This window comes from Fopius arisanus, unplaced genomic scaffold (assembly GCF_000806365.1).
Source record: "Fopius arisanus strain USDA-PBARC FA_bdor unplaced genomic scaffold, ASM80636v1 scaffold00083, whole genome shotgun sequence".
In the NCBI taxonomy this organism is placed as follows: Eukaryota; Metazoa; Arthropoda; class Insecta; order Hymenoptera; family Braconidae; genus Fopius; species Fopius arisanus.
This window is the reverse complement of record NW_011887822.1, coordinates 135345-154597: the sequence shown is the minus strand read 5'-3', so window position 1 is coordinate 154597 and position 19253 is coordinate 135345. Positions and strand designations below refer to the sequence as shown.

At 41.6% G+C, this 19253-nt stretch overlaps 6 protein-coding genes across 7 annotated transcripts; 4 read left to right on the top strand and 2 right to left on the bottom strand.

Annotated features, from left to right (window-relative positions):
- Positions 1-18: 18 nt before the first annotated feature.
- alpha-Man-IIa (alpha-mannosidase 2) lies at positions 19-4057 on the top strand. The gene is made up of 2 exons (XM_011311118.1): positions 19-491; positions 690-4057. The coding sequence occupies exons 1-2, from the start codon at positions 345-347 to the stop codon at positions 3945-3947; spliced, it is 3405 nt and encodes a 1134-aa protein (XP_011309420.1). The 5' UTR covers positions 19-344; the 3' UTR covers positions 3948-4057.
- A 571-nt stretch (positions 4058-4628) lies between these two features.
- Positions 4629-5790, bottom strand: Naa40 (N-alpha-acetyltransferase 40). Its single transcript, XM_011311117.1, has 4 exons — positions 5635-5790; positions 5085-5476; positions 4856-5014; positions 4629-4791 (listed from the first exon to the last, which is right to left on the bottom strand). The coding sequence occupies exons 1-4, from the start codon at positions 5638-5640 to the stop codon at positions 4725-4727; spliced, it is 624 nt and encodes a 207-aa protein (XP_011309419.1). The 5' UTR covers positions 5641-5790; the 3' UTR covers positions 4629-4724.
- Positions 5791-5811: 21 nt separating this feature from the next.
- Positions 5812-7417, top strand: LOC105270280 (putative deoxyribonuclease TATDN1). The gene is made up of 2 exons (XM_011311116.1): positions 5812-5903; positions 6179-7417. The coding sequence occupies exon 2, from the start codon at positions 6208-6210 to the stop codon at positions 7129-7131; it is 924 nt and encodes a 307-aa protein (XP_011309418.1). The 5' UTR covers positions 5812-5903; positions 6179-6207; the 3' UTR covers positions 7132-7417.
- Positions 7418-7444: 27 nt separating this feature from the next.
- On the bottom strand, positions 7445-10078 carry LOC105270279 (uncharacterized). Of its 2 annotated transcripts, none has more exons than XM_011311114.1 (3): positions 9683-10078; positions 8020-9580; positions 7445-7742 (listed from the first exon to the last, which is right to left on the bottom strand). In XM_011311114.1, the coding sequence occupies exons 1-3, from the start codon at positions 9810-9812 to the stop codon at positions 7520-7522; spliced, it is 1914 nt and encodes a 637-aa protein (XP_011309416.1). In that variant the 5' UTR covers positions 9813-10078; the 3' UTR covers positions 7445-7519. The 2 variants fall into 2 exon arrangements, with proteins under 2 accessions (XP_011309416.1, XP_011309417.1); XM_011311115.1 differs by having other exon boundaries at positions 8020-9577.
- Positions 10079-10341: 263 nt separating this feature from the next.
- On the top strand, positions 10342-11902 carry Sgf11 (SAGA associated factor 11kDa). Its single transcript, XM_011311113.1, has 2 exons — positions 10342-10896; positions 10978-11902. Exons 1-2 carry the CDS (start codon positions 10680-10682, stop codon positions 11709-11711), a joined length of 951 nt encoding a protein of 316 aa, XP_011309415.1. The 5' UTR covers positions 10342-10679; the 3' UTR covers positions 11712-11902.
- Positions 11903-11984: 82 nt separating this feature from the next.
- Positions 11985-13071, top strand: LOC105270277 (protein SDE2 homolog). Its single transcript, XM_011311112.1, has 2 exons — positions 11985-12173; positions 12260-13071. The coding sequence occupies exons 1-2, from the start codon at positions 12072-12074 to the stop codon at positions 12959-12961; spliced, it is 804 nt and encodes a 267-aa protein (XP_011309414.1). The 5' UTR covers positions 11985-12071; the 3' UTR covers positions 12962-13071.
- Positions 13072-19253: the final 6182 nt, after the last annotated feature.

The window sequence follows — 19253 nt, the reverse complement described above, 5'->3', positions numbered from 1 at the left end:
ACTCCAGCTGATGAGATAAATCACTAGAAAAATTTCCCAAATTCTCTGAGAGTCCTTGAAAATCAATTGAGAACCCCTAGAAGAAAACTGAGAGCCCCTGAATTTTCTCAAACAGGGAAATACGTCAGAAACGTTATAAAACCGATAATAAATTTTCGATTAAGTTATGAAAATGTGATATCGACGAGAAGAACGTGTCACGTCACTTTAATCGAGTGTCCAATCACTTCCGCTTAAAAATGCTCGAGAGTTGTACCACGTAGCACTTGACAGTGCAAATAAAAATTGAGGTTGTTTTACGTTAGGAATTATAATAAAAATAAAGCATCGGCCAATTGAAAATAATGCGAACACAAATGACGTTTCGATATTTCAAATTGTTTGCGGTGTTGGGAGCTGGGGGAATTCTTGCCTGTTGCCTCATGATGTATCTACTCCTGGATTTGACGTTCTCGCCTCGAGGGAAGCTACAGAAACTGGCGATCGAGGAGGTAATAATCAGGTTTTAAACCAAGATTAAACAAAGATAAGAGCCCCACCAGTATTGCCGATAGATAATACTAATCGATAAATCAATAAAGCTCCCCTCCGGAAATCGACGAGCGATTGTCAAAGATATTTTACAGAAACTGTCAGATTTTTTGGGGGCAAAATTGATATTTGATTTTTGAATATTCATTTGATTGCAGAATCAATGGGTGCACATTGAAAATAGATTGGCGAAGCTGGAGGCCGACCTGGATCGTCATCACAAGGTGATAAACACGAGAAAAGACACCTCGGACACTGAATTGTCCCCAGGTCGACCCCAGAATCACCACGTCCACCAGATCGAGCCCCAGATAAGACCTGACAAACCCCTGCAATGCAGTTTCGACCTCCAAAAGATCCCAGAGGTTGACATCCAGATGCTAGACCTCTACAGACAACTCGAGTTCGATAACCCAGACGGTGGTGTTTGGAAACAGGGATGGGCCCTAAAATACGACGACAAGCAGTGGCACAAGACTCGAAAGCTCAATGTTTTTGTTGTTCCACACTCGCACAACGATCCAGGATGGCTAGAGACATTCGAGAAATACTACAGCCAGAAGACAAACAGAATTCTCAACAATATGGTGAGAAAATTGTCAGAGGACAAGAGAAAAAAATTCATATGGGCTGAGATGTCGTTCTTCAAGCTCTGGTGGGACGAGCAGCAGAAGACGACCCAGGAGCAGGTGAAACGTCTGATTGTGGATGGACAATTAGAGATTGTAGCTGGTGGATGGGTTATGCCTGACGAGGCTGTCTCCCACTGGATGGCACAGCTGGCACAGCTGACCCAGGGTCACCAGTGGCTCAAGGCCAATCTGGATTATGTACCAACCACTGGGTGGGCTATTGATCCATTTGGATTATCTCCCACGATGCCTTATCTCTTGAAGAACGCAGGGATGGAGAATCTTCTCATTCAGAGAGTCCATTATGCTGTGAAGAAGAGACTTGCCAGGGACAAGAGCCTGGAATTCAAGTGGAGACAGCTGTGGGACAACGATGGATCCAGTGAATTACTCACTCACATGATGCCATTCTATAGCTACGACGTGCCTCATACCTGTGGTCCTGATCCCAAGGTCTGCTGTCAATTTGATTTCTTCAGGCTTCCAAATTTTGGGTTGAGCTGTCCCTGGAGAGTGCCTCCCAAGGTCGTCACCAAGAAAAATGTTGGGGAGAGGGCAGCTCTTCTCCTCGATCAGTACAGGAAGAAGTCTCAGTTGTTCAGGTCTAATGTCGTCATTGCACCACTGGGTGACGACTTCAGGTACTCACAGAGTTCTGAATGGGACGCACAGTATGGAAATTATCAGAAGATATTTGATTACTTGAATTCGAATGATCAGTTCAACGTGAGGATTCAATTTGGAACGTTGACTGATTATTTCAATGCCCTCAGGGAAGAGCAGAATGTAGAGAAATTTCCGAGCCTCTCTGGTGATTTTTTCACGTATGCAGACAGGGATGATCACTACTGGAGTGGATATTACACGTCGAGACCGTTTCACAAACGATTGGATCGAGTTCTCATGGGGTCTCTGAGGGCAGCTGAGGTGCTTTCATCGATTGGTTGGGCAAGGGGTCACGAGCACCTCTCGGAGTCCGGCCTGGAGAGAAGATTGAATGTAGCGAGACAGTGGCACTCGCTCTTTCAGCATCACGATGGCGTGACAGGAACGGCCAGGGACGAGGTCGTCGTCGATTACGCCCAGAAGATGATATCAGCTCTGAATGATACAGCGCATGTTCTTCAACAGTCAGCTGCACACCTTCTGAGGAGTCCCCAGGGGCCGGCCCTCGAACCCGAGTCCCAGTACTTCACACTCGATGAGATGAGAACTCATCACACGAGTATTGGTGATAGAATAACAATTTCCCTGGGGGACGACGGGATATCCAGGAAGGTCGTGATTTTCAATTCCCTCCCAAGGGTGAGGACGAGAGTCCAGACTGTCATCGTGTCTAATCCCTACGTAAGGGTTACAGATAGAATGGGACAGGCTGTGGAGTGCCAGTTGTCCCCAGTCTGGGTGGGACCTGGGGCCATCTCTGGGGCGAGATATGAGCTCTCATTCCTGGTGACTGTTCCTGGTTTTGGCATCAACACTTACTTAATCCATCCCCTGAAGGACTCGTCGTTGCCACCTGGTGTTCACCTGGCCAACGTCACACTCTTCAATAATCCCATACCACCGAGACCTGTTCGAGGATTTGAACACCTCCAGGCGCAGCCCTCAAGTCAGGAGTTCTCGATAGGTGTGAGACCAGGACTCTCGGCATCTTTCTCGAGGACGGGGCTGCTCAAAGCACTAAAAATAGGCGAGACAACATTCCCAGTCCACTTGGAGTTCGTGAAATATGGAACAACACCTCCAGGGCGACCTCAGAGTGGTGCATACCTATTTCTTCCTGACAAACCCGAGCCTGATCCTGTCTACACGATGATGGACAGGACAATTCATTTAGTCACTGGACCAATTTTATCCCGTGTCTTCGTGGATCTACCACATCTCCGGCACACCTGTACTTTATTCAACTCCCCAGGTAGCGATGGACTGGGTCTCCACGTCTTCAACGAGGTTGACATATCAGAGACCCAGAATTTCGAGCTTGCCATGAGGCTTGACACGGATATCGCCTCTGGTGATGAGTTTTTCACTGATCTCAATGGTCTCAACATCATCAGGAGACAGAGATTTCCCAAACTTCCGACACAGGCGAATTACTATCCACTACCAGCTGCTGGCTACATCGAGGACAAGAGAGTGAGACTCAGTGTCCTGACAGGACAGCCACTGGGTGCTGCCTCCATGGCACCTGGACAATTTGAGATAATGCAGGACAGGAGACTCATGCAGGATGATCAGAGGGGCCTGGAGCAGGGTGTCACTGACAATCTCATGACCAATCACATTTTCATGATTGTCCTGGAGAAGAGAAAGGAGTGCTCCACCCCTCCAGCACCTGAAAATCCTGCTGGGGCGCTCTCTCTGGGGGCCCATCTCGCCTCTGAGGAACTTCTCCATCCTCTCGCCACTATTCATCCTAATCCAGTTTTTAATATCGATTTTAATGGGCATTTCTCGGCACTGAGGTTCGATCTGCCTGTCGATGTTAATATTGTCAGTATGAGAGTCATCTCTGTGCCTGATGGGGCTGGAAAGGGCGTTGGAATGGTCCTCCATAGACAGGCAATCGACGACTGCTGGGGAGAGGAGGATCTCCATCGATTTGGAGACAGGGCAACTGGCACAGTCGATATTGGAAAACTCCTCAGCTTCGTCGAGGACTGGACCATCAGCGAGAGTCCACTGACTTTTCACAGTGTTGGACCCACTCTTAAGAGCACTAGTATCAATATCTGTCCCCATCAGATATCATCAGTCTTATTTCATAAGACACAATCCTAGGTTTCGCTAGGAATTCTTTAGGGCTTTAGATTCTCTGTGAGAAAAACCAAAAGGCTCTCGTAATCTTGTTAGAATCAGGCCAATTGTTTGTTGAAAATTAAAAAAAAAAAGCAAATTCAATCTTCTCTGGAGAACTCTGAATTGATTTTAATTCAAGATAAATCAAAATGAACAATATATTTTTTTGGTAAATTTTTACCAATGACCTCTGGGTTTTAACAAGATTAGCTCGACCTGTTGGTTTTCGTCTCGATTGAGTGAGTAAAAGAATGATATTTTAATTACTGAGACGAGTCTAGAATTTTCCATTCCCATAAGCTGTTTGTACGCGGTTTAAATGTAATTGATGACAGTATTAATTTATGGTTTTGCCTAGCTATAAGATTTTAATATTTTGTAGCTTGAGTGAGAAGAGCAAGTGATAGAGATTATTCTCAGAGTGATAGGTGATTTTGCACACCGCCTCGATCATTTTTCTTTCAATTACGTTGAAATTTTAATTTGTAAATAATGGTTTCGATCCATTGGGTAAGATTTATGGGCTTTTGAGTCCTCCAATGGCCGAAGATATTTACCGCTTGTAATATTCCCAAGGAGTGATCAATTTATATCAATTACGTGTAATGATTAATTGATAATTGACTTTCATAATGAATCAAAAGAATAAAAATAAGATCTGAATAATCAGTGTTTGATGATTCTCTTTACGAGAAAAATTTCTCGATTTATTCAGTTGTTGGATTTTTGTAGAAAATTGGAAGAGGAATGTAGAAAAAATTATTTGCTAATGATTATGTAGTCCAGATTCTCCCAGTCCGCCGGGCTTGTCCTGTCCAATTTATAACTGAAAATATCATTGTTTTGTTAATTTAATCCATTTTCTTGGGACGAGATATCGTTGTGTTTACCCTAGAGCTTCGTAGAAAGATCTCGCCTCGGTGTTGTGTTTGAAAACAGTTAAAACAACTTTTTTCATGCCACTTGCAGCAGCCAAACCCTCCAAACACTTCATCATGAATCTACCCAGTCCCTTTCTCCTGATTCTGGACTCCAACTGCAGTTCGTAGCTTTAAAAAATAGGAATTCCCTTTTGTTACTTCCACTCGACTGAATTACTCGGAATTATTTTGTTTTTACCAGTAGACAACTTCGACTTTATCATCCAGATCATAACGAAAGTGTGAAAATGCCACGAGTTGATCATCAACACTGGCTGTGAGGTACCAGGCACTGGGTTCTGTCAATTCCTTCCTCTTGGAACTCTCGTTCCATCCCCAGTTCGATTTTTCGTACATTGCCTTCACATTTCTCTCCATCAGGTCGAATACCCAGGGTAGAACTCCTTCAGGAAGATTTCCCACTCTCTCACATCGTAATTTAACATCTGTACCGTCTGGTGTGCAGTAGCTGTGAAAATTTTCTACAGCATCCAAAGGATTTTCCTGGGCATTCGCCTTTTCCACGAGACGTTTCGCCGCTGTCTCTTTCTCGGCTAATAATTGTTTCCTCGTTTTGTGTCCTTTCTTGTTCTAATCCAGACCGAAAAGCCCGTGTATAATTCCATTGTTTACAATTGCAATTGCATGCAATCCATTGAAGATGAGAAATTTGCGGAACCAACAAAGACAATTAATTGAGAGAAGAATTTCTCAAGAACTCGAATTGCAACAATTAATTCGTTAATTACCTTCATTTCACCCGGAAGTCAAGGGGAAATTAGTAGCAAGAAATTCACGTGAATTATCTATTTCCAAATTTGTTTACTCGAAAAATTGCGAAAGCCCCTCTCCAGGCCTCTGAAGGTTATGCAACTTGAAAAATATGACTCACACGCCCGGACTCGTTTATTGGAAGGTTAAGTCATCCCAAAAAAGCCCAACAATTTCATTCATCCCCGAATTACTCAAACTCAGACGTCATCGAGACTCGCCCCGCATAGGATCCCTCAAATGTCAAGTAAGTCTCTCTAAATTCATGGATACCTTAAAATATCGAAAGAATTTCAGCGATCGAGCCAAATACCACCCCTCAGACAAAAACCTCGATAGGTTAAACACCGGAAACTCCAAAACCCTCATTTTGCCCAGAGATTCCCAATTTTCAATCCCCACAAATGAATTTGTGAGACCAAAATTTTAAAAATCGGTTTAGAAAATCAGCTGATTGCAAATTCCATTGGTTACAACTTTAATTGTTAATTTATTGAATGTCGATAATTTTTGGGTTTTCAGGGGCCTAAAATCCGGGGAATTTCTTAAGAATGTCTGAGAACGCGAGTAGTTCGACGACAGACGTATGTCCGTTGCGTCAGTGCTACGAGAACTACATCCTGATCGACGTGGGTGCAAACCTAACGAATAAAAAATACAGCAGAGACCTAGACTCAGTGATTCAACGAGCGAAGGACTCGGGTGTTCAGAAGATAATGGTAACAGGTGCGAGCATAAGATCGAGTAAAGAAGCCCTACGTCTGACAAGAATCTACCCAGGAACCCTGTACTCAACAGCTGGAGTCCACCCCCACGACGCAAAATCCTGGGACGACGACGAGACCCTGGAGGAGCTCGAGACAATAGCCAACAACCCAGAGTGCGTTGCAATAGGTGAATGTGGACTCGACTACAACAGGGACTTTTCAGATCCTGAGACTCAGAGATCAGTCTTTCATAAACAAATTGAACTCGCCTGTAGACTCAATAAACCCCTGGTAATTCATGAGAGAGGTGCGCAGAAGGATGTCCTGGAGGTTCTCTCCAATTACAAAAATCGTCTGCCCCCGGTGATGATTCACTCGTTCATTGGAAGTGCTGATGAGGCACGTCTGTATCTCGAAGAGGGATTCTACTTGGGAATCACTGGTTATCTGTGTAAAGACAAATCTGACAGTGGAGTCAGACAGATACTGGAGGCTGGTGACATATCTCTGGATAAAATTCTTGTTGAGACTGATGCACCCTTCATGTATCCCAACACCAGAGCCAGTAAACTTCCTGTCCACGTCAAGGATGGATTGACCGAGAGATCAATGACATTTCTACATCGGTACTGCACTTTCCAGAGGAATGAGCCATGTGCACTACCTGCTGTTGTAGAAATGGTAGCGGCTTTCATGAGAAAATCACCCGAGGAAGTTGCCCTTGCCACTGCATTCAATGCCCTCAAGGTCTTCGGGTTGAGCCAATGATTCCGAGTCCTCGAGTTAGGGAGAAATTTATCCAGTGGTGCTGATCGTCTCGTGGTGCTCCGATCGAACGCCGAATTTCATTTCCCATTAAATTTCTTTTGTAAAAGAGCTTGAAAATTTTATTTCACGTTAACGACTAGTTTAGACTTTAAGGAGATAATCCTTGTGCTTGAATACTCATTGAATTTTTTTTTTTAATCTCCAGATTTTTGCATGTTGGAGACGATAACGTCATTTTATTGTTGAGAATAACTATTTTGGTATAATAAAAATGTTGAGAATCTAATTGTGTCTTCATTCCACTGCTGAAGGATGTGATAAACTGCTGTTTATTTTTGGATTGGTTTTCTTTTTTATTTTACATTCAACTCTATTGATTTGTCAATGATTAATTGACGACTGCTGACAGCTCGTCACATTTGAGTCTGATCGCTTGCGAGATGTAGCGAATTCTCTCGGGTTCTGACAGTTTTTTCCAAGTTCTCGATAGAATTGGAATGACTGTAGATTTTGTTCCAGACTCCAGTTGTTTTATTAAAAATGCCCAGTAGCCAGTCAGGCGATCTGTATTACGAGCGTGTCCATAGTTCGGGATGTTCATGAATATCAAGCTAAAAAATTAATGTCAATTAATTTCCCCAGATCTAAACATCATTTTTTTTCCAGCCAGCGAAGTTTTCCAGGAATAATCCAACATATAATTGAAAAATCCAAAATTCTTGTATAACCTTTTCTGTAGCTCTCACTTCCCTCTACAAAAAAGCTCTCCTAAAGAATTTCGGCATCTTCCACAGATTCAGAGATATTTCCCAAAAACTCAGCTAGACTGTTTTCTTCTTTTCGCTCCTGAATTATTCGAGAGATGAAAAAAAAAAAAAGAATAATTACACTTGGCTGTCCGGCAAAGGTATGAGTTCCTCGATCTTCTCGACAAGATGCCCTTCCTTATTAATAGCAATCGGAAATCCGCCTTTCCTCATAATCACGACATTATCCACGTAATATCCAAATTTTGTTTTAAGCTGGTTAATAACGTACTGTTGTCCCCCGAGGGCGCATTCTATGGCGTCCTGCAGAGGATATTCTTCTCTATCAACAGCAGGAATATTCTCGCAGCCCCTGAGTAAATCCTCAGAGGGCCAGGGTCCCTTATACCCATGGAATCCACTCTTAACCGCATGATAGAGGAGTAAAAATCTCTTCTTCGCGGAGGTGTGTCCCTCAGATCGCACCTCAAACTGCGTGAATACTTTCTCGATGAGTTTTGGCATCAAGCAATCGAGTGAGGCCATGTACAGGCCTACTTTTGTGAGCTTTCCAGGATTCTGATCGAGCAATTTTTCACTCATCAGTGATTCCTTGATGGAGTCCCAGAAGACGGGCTTGTAATCAGCCTGAGACAGGGCATAAAAGAATGATCCAATCTGATACTTATTTGCTCCTGAGATAATTCTCTTGTCCTCGAAGCACTTGGCTGACATGTAATCCAGGAGTGCAATGTTGACGTGCCCCACGTCGTTGTAGAAGTGAGTGAGGTCCTGGGCGACTTCGAAGCCCAGATCTCTGGAGATAACAGTGGCAGCGCAGGCGTCAGCAAAACCCTCGTGATAATAAGCATCACGATTGTTTTTGACATCGTTGAATTTATCGGATAATCTCCTGACCATCGCCTGTAATTCTTCCTCGTTGAACGTGTCGATGTCCTCCGAGAGGATTCCCATCATCCTGGGGATCAGGGATCTGACAAGATCAGTTAGCTGCAACTCCACGAGGCAGAAGAGAATCTGCTTGGCATTTGGTGGTTTTATTTTCGATGTATCTGTCTTTTCAATTATCTTCAGGATTCTGGTGATTGCATCGAGGTTCAAGTTTGATTTACGCAGGTACTGGAAGACTCTTACTACAGAGTCCAGATTTTCAGGGTCCAATTTATGTCCCACGTGGGTCTCGAAGACAATTGGCAGGGCGATTTCCAGGGCCTCCACCAGAGGTGTCTTTCGGCATTTCTGTAAGAGAAAACTCAGGAAAACTATTTCATCCAGGGACAGCTGATTTACTGACGTCCTGATCATCTGGAGGAGCATCTGAATTATTACTGTCGTCGAGGGGACGCGTAGATACGTCAGGTACTTGAGGGCTTGTATTGCCTGCTCCCTCTCCAGCTGGCGAATATTTTTCTTCACGATCTCGCAGAGAATGGAAAATTCTTTCTTCTCGTGGATGTCCTCGAATTTTTCCGAATTTTTTTTCGACATGTCGAAGAGAACCTCCAGGGTTTTCAGGGCGTGAATGAGTTGCATCCCAGAATTTTCATTCTTTACCAGGAGGAGGACCTCCTCTGGGATATCGCAGGTGCGCAACTGCCGCAGATATCCCTTGGGCTTCTCCGGTTTATCGAAGTCGTCCAGAGCACGTTGAGAATGACCAAAAGGCTCTGCGCTCACAGCTGCTTTGAGAGGATAATAGACACAAGAGATAAAAGAATGGAAACAAAAAACGACCAGTTGAGAACGAAAAATTCATTGGAATTTTTCTTAAAGTAGATACCTACAGCGATTGAATCTAGCATCTAGACCTGATGACGAATGAACTGATCTCAGGGACAGGACACGACTCGATGAGACTGACAAATTTCTCAGGGCCATCGAAAGTCTCAAAACACTCCTCATGTTTGTTGTCATTTTGTTTCGACAATAACTTGTTAACTTACTTCAACAAAGATCGGATAACCTCAAAATCGTGGGTTAACCTTAAACTATTGTTACTAATGTCTCCGTAAAAAGTCACTGCTTTCACCTCTAATCCCCTGAATTATAATTTTTCGATGTTTATAATTCAATATCTCTTATTAAAAAACATTTTACGCTAATTTGAGAACTGAGAAAATTAAATGATGACCGATAGTACACCGCGTGACCCCAAGCATTGCCGGAGGACGAAATCATAAAATAAATAAATTGAAAATTTAATTCACTGAATTAAAATGTAAAATCTCAATTAATGAATAAAAAAAAGTTATTTCACCCTAAATTAAAAGAACTTGAAAGCCCAAGAGGAATTGGAATTTATTTGAGATATTCTTTTATCCGAAAATTCTAGATTTATTTTCGAAAATGGCGCCACAGCCGTAAACTCGGTCGATAAAACAGCGAGAGGTGTGAACTCGTGTTCCTATCTTATTAGCAAAGTTCATTTTGAGTTCATGATCGAGTTAATGTGCATCTGCCACCTGCAATAAACAGAGGATTTCTGACAGAAGAAAGCCACTGGATAAATAAATCAAAGTCCCACAAATTCGAGGGTAAATATCAACCTAACGTACCTCAAGGGAATAATTAATAAGAAGAGGAGACAGTGAATTTAGAAATTGTCCCGTGAAAATTAGTAAGGGCACCTGGATGACCTGTCCCTGCAGTGAGTAACTGTGAGTTCACCCAGGGAAAATCGAAAAATCAAGGATACAATTCCTGAATTGTTGTCACATCGAAGCAATCGTGAATACGAGAGGCACATGTGTGTGTTGTTTGGAGAAGAATTTTGCACGAAAAATGTCCGTTACCGAGGAGAGGATCCAGGAGCTTGATAGAAGTTTTCTCGAGTTCATGAGAACGTCAGAGAATGTTGACATGGCATCTCAAGAGATCTACGAGGATCTCCTGGACGAGGTGCTCATGGGTTTTGTTTTTGATGTCCATAGAACTGTCAAAACTGGAAGCTCAGACGTTGAAGAAGGAATTCCCGATGATGAGTCTTATGCTATCGTTGGTAAGAATAAAAATATCCACAACAAAATTTCGCCATTTGTTTTAATGAAAGATGCCTAAAATATCTTTTCTTTGATTTCAGACTCTCCAGGTCTTGACGTCTTCGGCCAACACCCGATTAAAAAATCCCAAGAGTGCAACTGTCCGAATTGCGATCGAGGAGTTGCAGCTTGTCGTTTTGCAACTCACCTGGAGAAATGTATGGGCATGGGTAGAAATAGCTCGAGAATAGCATCACGAAGAATAGCAAATAGTTCGAAAGATCTGAGTAATTACAGTGGGGTTGTGAGTGACGACGAGGACGATGCAGACTGGAGTGTCAACAATGACAAGAGAAAACGAAGGAAAGACAGGAATGGAATAAAGAGAAGCAAGACCCAGAAGACACAGAGAAACGGTGACACCCCAGAGAGTAATGAAAATTCTCCATCAAACTACGAGAATATGTCAATCGATGATAAGAGAGCTCTTCTCACTCAAATATGTGGCGTTATATCTGAACACACTAAGAAGCTGTGCACTAGATCCATGAGATGCCCTCAGCACACTGACGACCAGAGAAAAGAGATGAGAGCAAATCTTGAGATTAATGAGGGAATGCCTGTGGATGTTGATGCCTATGACGAGACCGATGGACAGCATCTGAGGGACGCCCTCTCAAGATGGGACAGGGATGGATCCAACCAGTCGAGTCCAGCTGACTCTGCCTCCACAACTTCCAATTCATCTCTGACCAGGAAGCGGGAGGGAAAGTCCAAGGGTAAAGGAAAAGCCAGCAAGCGAGATCGAGGCTCACCCATTTCACAGAATGATTGAGAAATTTCGGGTGGAATTATTCGTCTCGATGGAAATTATTCGACTAATTATAATTTCCGTTTTAGTATTAGTAATTGATAATTTTAAGTTTAGATCTGTTACCCTGAAGAGCTGGGAAAACATTGATCTTCTGAACTTGAGAATTAATGTACAAAATGATATTAAATTAATAAATTACTGGGACAATTCAAGTGTTGATTAATTATTCCCAGATAATTGAATAGAAATTGAAAAAACAATTCAGAGGGCGCCTCCGACAGTCGCCATATTTGTTTGTCGTCAGTATATAGAAGTACGCGAAACGTAATTGTCAACAGTAAAATCGTTTTGTTGAAATAAATTGTTTAAAACGAATACGCAATGATCGAGATTAAGTTAGAAGTAGCGCATAATTGTGAGAGTGTACTCACCCTTGAGAAGAGTGACTCGGTGGATGAACTCTGGAGACATCTAGAAAAAAAGGTAAACATTCATTAATCTGGAGTATAACCTCTCAATTACGATTTGTTATTATAATTTGTATCTAATTATGAATATCTTTACCCTAGGGATTTTTCCAGAGGAATTTCTACATTTTACAGAATGGGAGACTACTTTCCCCAGGTGCCCACCTTTCAGGGGATGTCAGGGTAATTCCAAAGCTCCTGGGGGGAAAGGGAGGGTTTGGCTCGATGCTGCGAGCTATTGGAGCACAAATCGAAAAGACAACGAATCGAGAGGCATGCAGAGACCTGAGTGGTCGTCGTCTACGGGATATTAATGAAGAAAAACGCCTGAAAGCCTGGATTGAGAATCAGGGAAATCGAAAAGAGGAGCAAGCAGAGAGAAAGAAGAAAAAATTGGAGAGACTCTGCGCTGAGCCAAAGCACGAGTTCAAGGACAAGAATTACGAGCACGAGAGATCGATTCTCACTGAGAGGATCGATGATGCTGTTGAACAAGGATTCAAGACTGCAGCTACGACATCGAGTCTCGAGCCACCGAGGAAGAGTGTCAAGAGGAAAACAATGCTCGATGAATTTGATGACATTGACTCTGAGGAATTGAGTAGCTCTGAGGAAGAGAGTGATCAGCCAGTGAAAAAAATTATTAAAGGAGAGAAGACGTCGGGGGACAGTGGGTGTTCCTCTAGTGTTGACGATCACTCAGAATCCTCTTGTGACAAAAAAGAAGAGGGTAAAATTGAAGAGACACCTGAATACACCTCGATTCTCATTTCCGAGAGAAAAAAAATAGAACAATCCAATTAAAATTAATTTCGAATGCCTTGAACGAAAGAATAAGTCTCACTGAATTTTTAATAGCTCTACAATTGATTGTAATGATGCAAGTTGATAAATAAAATTCTTTTTGAAAGCTATTTGTGAAAATTTATCTCTCCTATTTGAATTATCTTAGAGGTGAATACTGAAAGAGATTTCAAAAAAATGTATACAGCCCAAAGTAAACATGCACTCGAAAATAATTTTCAACGAGCCTCTCGTTATCTCAAAACACCCGAGAAATTATTACTGAGATTCATTACACCGTGAAATATCGCGACGCTGGGTTTATTGGCGATAAGACTGAAATTAATCAGCTCCTGGCTTTCATTTCGAAACTCAACACCTCAGTTTTCAAACTCAGACTTGATCTAAAATCCCAACGATACCTAACAAAACTTAAAAAATCAGACTCATCTCACTTTACCACTTCACTACTGAATTCAATTTCACGATTAACTGCAAATTAATTGTGTATTAATTTTCAATAACTGTAGGTTTTCTCTATTTTATTTCTCAATCATGAAATAATGCCATTTCAATATTGAAAGGATTGAGAATAATTTTTTAACGAATGGATTATGTGAATTGAAGCGTAAAATTAAATTCAATAAATCTTGGAAAAGATGGTGAGCAGTTTTGTATGTAATATACGAAGAGAATGAGGCAATACAATTGGTGATAATGGCACATGATACGCGTGGTATGTGTTTATTGGTACCGATCGAGGGGCCCTTGATACGTTATTATTTTATCATTCACACGTTTGGGTGGTTGTTACATTATTGGAAGTGGGTGGAGTGCATGGGGCTGGCTAAAACGTATTATTATGACGCCTCAACTGACTATTCGGGGGTTTTAATATTAAATAGCCGTGGAGTGGAGTCATAAGATTAAATTTGAAGTATGAGAAAAGAGTTGTGGAATTTTTTCCGAATTAAAAGACGAATTATTCCACAAATTGTATAATTTGTGGATAATAAAAATAGAAGATTTTCTGGAATTTAAACGGTTAATGAAAATTGCGAATTTATTCGCCAAAATATTTTCCGGTGTCTTTACATGATATTTCGTTGGCTTTTTACCCCTGAATAGTGAGTAATCGAATTGAGGAAGCCATAGTATTGAGAGAGGTGCACGGATCGATACGTCAATTAATTTTGGGGAAACGAATGGAGCACCTGGTGAAGTCTATCCCCTCCGGCCAATTTCACATGGTAACTTTTAATTATCAAAGTTGCGAGTCTGAAAAACAATTTAATCACTCGAGTCGGTCAACTTTTAACGATAAAAGCCCTCAATTTGCGAGAAAGTAACGACAAACAAAAGGACGATAATTGAATGTAAAAAATCGATTTAAAATCGAATTGAGTGGCAAATGAACGATACAAGATGGCAAAAAGGTCGTTAAACGCTGGCAAATGGTATAAATAAAGTGTATGTGTGGAATTGTTGGTATGGGTTATTGAGCGTCGAGGGATTGGCCCCTTGAGGGCCGCCATAAACAATAGGAACCACACGTAATTGATTCTCTAATAACTTAACGCGACCTAACGGGCCCTCACCAACCACTGGCATAATGTATTGGCTTCTTTCAACCTATTCCACTTCGGGACACACGAGGATGAGGATTTAAGAGCCAGTCATAAACTATTCATACGGGTATTTTCACTTGCAAATTGCTATTCCGACGTAATGCTAGAGTAAAAAATCAAAATTCCATCTAGACTGTCATCTCAAACTAATCATTGATCATTAAATTCCCAGCGAAATTCAGAAGTAATTCATTTCCTCTGGAAGCAAAAGATCCGTGATGAATGATTTTGAAGGTTTTCAAGAGGAATGTGCAAGAATAGTGTTTATAAAGAAAAAAATAAAGACTTGGAAAAAGTGAGGAGGGGAGGGTTGAGGGAAAGCTTTCCTGGGTGAAAGCACGTGCCTGAATAACCCAGGGGGTCGGAGACGTGACTAAAGAGGCCCCTCGTTACCGATAATCGGTCCCATCCGTGTAATATACCTCATCTTAAATCTGACCAACACCTAAACATGGTCATCATGGACCAACGGTTATAATAAGATCGCTTCGGGAGTACCTTGTGACCTCAGAAGATTCCTCGATCGTTCATCAGATTTATACGAGACACTGCAGGAAGTGAGAACTCGTGCGATCGCATACGAGATACCGTTACCGATCGCCAATTTATTATTAAACAATATATCCACCACAAATTATGCAACACCCAGAGTTTTTCGCATCAATAATCCTGATGATGTGGAATTATTAATTTTCGATTATTAGATGAGAAAAAAAAAATGGCAACCGCGCTCTTTTGAATAATTACAATAATCTGAATAATCTGAATAATTTTCTTTTAACCGGATAGAATAGAAAATGAAATGAAAAAATAAATGTGTTCACAAGTCGGCGTGATGGTGCCCCCCTCTCAAAAAAAAATGATGAACGATCGTTTGGCAAATCTCGTCTAAACCACACGTGTTTCCCCAACACAACACGTATTTCCAAAGGTGCTCTCTCTCATGCTCATGTATTTTTGAGGACGTAGTTCATAAATACGCCCCAGTCCGGCTGTAAATCTCTCTTGCCACCATGGAAGGTGGTCTACCTCGTTTCCAACCGTCTTCCCCCGTTGTTAATTGCCGTGTTTTAACACCTATCCCCACGATCGATCCTAAACCCCCAAGCCCCGGGTGCGTCTAACTCCTTCTCTTATTTCTTTCATTCGTTTTTATTATTTTTCCACGTCAATTCTCATTTTTTTTTCTTTTTCCCCTCCCTATTTTTTTCTCTCTATCCTGTATCTCTTGCCCTCTCTCTCGAACGATTCTGGCCCCATGGGCTTTCCGCGCTGTATGTTGGCGAAAACACGTGGACATAAAGAAGACAACGTGTTTCAGATAAGAAACTCCTTCCTTTTTACCCTGGCCGAGACTCTGAGATGACTCGAGATTATTCTAATTTTGAATTTAAAGGTATTCCACTGATTTTTCGCGATTAATTCCATTTTCATCGATTTATCACCATTTCCCTCCCAAATAAAACTTCGTCCAAATATTTCCGCCATTCTATTTTTACTTATAAATTTTCATTGTGCATTAGTATTTCGCAAAATTCGCGAAATGTTTTTCACTATAAAAACGAAATTGCAATTTTTAATTGCATTATTATCCGCGAAAATTAATGGAATGAGTGTAATTTTGATTTTCACTTTGAAAATTAATTTCTCCCCTCCTCCCCAAAACCTAGAGATAACAGATATCATCGCAAACTTGTGTTTTGGTTGAATTATTTCAACTGATAAAAAAGCGCATTGGTATCGTCGTACGCCATCTTGGTCTCTTGCAAACGGGAAAACGAAATACACGCTACTACCCACCCTATAAATACCGGACTGGTAATTGATTCGGTAATAACTAACTCAAAGCCCCTCTTCGTTCCTTCCTCTCGTCCTTTTACCACCAGTCCCTCTCTCTCTTTCTCTCTTTATCCCACGATATAGAGAACGAGAGAGAGAGAGAGAGGGAAAGAGAGAGAGAGAGAGAGGGAAAGAGAGAGAGAAGAGAGAGAGAGAAAGAAAGAGAGAGAGATAGAGAGAGAGAGAGACTGCGTATGAGACTCGTTTCGAGTTCATGGCATAAATATGTATGTCGGTAATAATATAAGTGAAATGGGTAGACCGAAGGGGAGAGGAGAGAATCACCGGGGGTAACGCTTGCACGTCACGCAATTTTTGATAAAATATAATTCATATTTACAAGACACACCATGAATCGAGGTGGTGAATACCTAAATTTTAATTTCAACTTTAATTACATCCCGTGAAGACCCACAATATGACTCGAATTATCCAGGAGAAGGGACTGGACCCCTCCAAGTTTACAATTACTCGTCGGCCCACCCCTATCCCCCGCGCAATCCACCCCTATGGAGGAGTTTTAAAAAAATACAAAAATTGTTTGAATAGTGTGTATAATCGATAGGTCATTGAGGGGTCTCGATGCCAGGAAGCGATGGCCATTAATAAGTAAATAATAAATTCCCGGGAATCAAGAGTTATGAATAAAAATATGGAATAATGAATTTTTGAATTGATGGAGTGATAAAAGTGAAATGTTGATGATCTGATTGAGAACGAGTTTTAAGACTGATATTAATGCTTTTCACGATTTCCTCACGAATTTCTACTGGAGTTTTGTAGACCACAGGTCATCGGTTTTAATTAAGATCAGGTGATTAGAGCCACGTGCCCTCACGTGCCCATCCCAATAATATAACACGTGTTGAGGTAATAGTGTAATGTGTTTTTGCAAAAGAAAATTATTCCGCCTGTCTCGTTTCACTGCATGAATGCATTTCCAGGAATTTTCCGAATTTTCCGATTATAAATAAACGTGAGAATTCTCGTACTAAAATTTTACTGAGAGAATAGTCAAGGATCCATTGAATCATTCGTGCGGAAATTACTCACCCCCAAATGATACCCCCAAATGATACCCCCAAATATTAATGCACCCCGACAAGATAACGAGGTGATCATTAAAATACGCGTGACGTGATGAAGAAAAAAAAAAACAAGATATCAAAACCGCCTAATTCAAAAAGCCAGCCACGTGCCAGTCTCACGTTTCAATTCACGTTTGTGTCACGGTAACTGACACAAAAATAAGTCCCATTCAAGGGTTCACATTCACCCACACCCCACACTAATTTCCCCATCCATTTACCTTCACTTTTTCAAATATTTTTCTCCTCGGTACAGTGCAACTGCCCATTGGCCGAGTTTTCCATCGCTCGTAATCGATACTAGATTCTCCGATTACGATGAGGGAAAGGTGAACTTAGCGATGGGCAGTCCCGACTACCGCAGTTGGGGTTTCAAAATTTTTCACAGCCGAAAATGAAAAAAAAAAATGATTTTCCCTGATTTTTCAGGGAAGTCTATAGAGTGAAAAAGGAAAAGAGCAATTTCTTCGTCTTTTTCACTTATTTTTTTCTGTCTAGTCCGCATTTTCATCCCCCGGGGACTAAGCAAGGGAGGGAAGGGTGGAAGAGGGGGGGGGGGGGAGAAGGGCGGTGGGAGGTGGATGTTGGGTGGTAAAAGGGAGTACGAAGGAGGTGGTGACGGTGTGGTGGCTGTGATCTCACGTTACAGGTGTCCGATTACCCTTCTACAGCCGCATCTTCCTCACTGGTTGCCTTCCGTCGAGTTTTGCCACCATACGGAAGACACCCCACCCCCTCCATGGACCGCCCAGAATAACCATAACATTTTTAGGGTGAGTATCAATTAACCCGATGTAAAAATAATTTTTTACCCCATAAAAACTAAAAAATTAACGTGACCCAATTAATTAATAAATCACTAGAATTTCCACTAGTACCAATAGTATCAATTTCTCCAAAAATTCTCAATCATCAGTGGAATTGACGTCACAAAAATTTTCAACCCTAAAATTTTCAATGTCCAGAGACTGGGTTAGGGGATTCTAATGGATTCAAATGCATTATAATGCACTAGGTGCATTGGAGACGCGATAAAAATACCGAGTGAAATCTCGTGGATTTAACAAACTTGTTTTCATTTTTTTTTTTTTCTCTAGACTAGGACAAAGAGGTGGACACGGACTCGCATGAGGGACTTTGGCTCCATTATTACCTCACACTGGCCTGAATATCCCTTCAACTTCAGGGTGGCGTCACGCTCGAGACGCTTCCGGTGTTGGATTACCCTACGACGTCTTCTCCTCCGAAGGTGAACGCAGGAAAAATAAAAAGCTAATAAAAAATAAACCGATTGAAGAAAAAAAAAAAGAATGAAAAAAAAAAAAAGATGCAATGCTGTAACTCATTGGCCCGTGGAGTACGTCTCACTTTATTTCTCCGGAGTGAATGAAACAAAGGGACAAATTAGGGATAATTGGTTGAAATTTTTCGTCCGCCAATTCCACTGATATTTTAATTCAGAATCGCAGGTTAAAATCGGTATCTAATACCACAAAATAATGAGAAGCAATTGGTCCTCGCTTTTCCCTTTGTACCAATAAATAGTCGCTCAATTAAATAATTAACGAATAATTTCTCTTCATGAGATTCCCGTTGAGATAGTAAACCTAAAAAATGGCGATAATTAGCCGGAATTTTAAATCAGAATCTCACGTAAAAATGCGGCACGTGGCTCCATATCATCTCCAGTTACTCCAGCCTCACAATCTCAAAATTACGTCACTGGTTGTTAAAACATTCTATCCCCCTCCCCCCCCC

Coding starts and splice junctions, on each gene's coding strand:
- alpha-Man-IIa (XM_011311118.1), top strand. CDS start 345: ATGCGAACACAAATGACGTTTCGATATTTCAAATTGTTTGCGGTGTTG. Junction 492..689: donor AGAAACTGGCGATCGAGGAG/GTAATAATCAGG, acceptor ATTTGATTGCAG/AATCAATGGGTGCACATTGA.
- Naa40 (XM_011311117.1), bottom strand. Junction 5,015..5,084: donor AAAGTCGAAGTTGTCTACTG/GTAAAAACAAAA, acceptor TATTTTTTAAAG/CTACGAACTGCAGTTGGAGT. Junction 4,792..4,855: donor TCTTTCTACGAAGCTCTAGG/GTAAACACAACG, acceptor TGATATTTTCAG/TTATAAATTGGACAGGACAA.
- LOC105270280 (XM_011311116.1), top strand. CDS start 6,208: ATGTCTGAGAACGCGAGTAGTTCGACGACAGACGTATGTCCGTTGCGT.
- LOC105270279 (XM_011311114.1), bottom strand. CDS start 9,812: ATGACAACAAACATGAGGAGTGTTTTGAGACTTTCGATGGCCCTGAGA. Junction 9,581..9,682: donor AGATGCTAGATTCAATCGCT/GTAGGTATCTAC, acceptor ATCCTCTCAAAG/CAGCTGTGAGCGCAGAGCCT. Junction 7,743..8,019: donor CCTTTGCCGGACAGCCAAGT/GTAATTATTCTT, acceptor TTAATTTTTTAG/CTTGATATTCATGAACATCC.
- Sgf11 (XM_011311113.1), top strand. CDS start 10,680: ATGTCCGTTACCGAGGAGAGGATCCAGGAGCTTGATAGAAGTTTTCTC. Junction 10,897..10,977: donor TGAGTCTTATGCTATCGTTG/GTAAGAATAAAA, acceptor CTTTGATTTCAG/ACTCTCCAGGTCTTGACGTC.
- LOC105270277 (XM_011311112.1), top strand. CDS start 12,072: ATGATCGAGATTAAGTTAGAAGTAGCGCATAATTGTGAGAGTGTACTC. Junction 12,174..12,259: donor GGAGACATCTAGAAAAAAAG/GTAAACATTCAT, acceptor TCTTTACCCTAG/GGATTTTTCCAGAGGAATTT.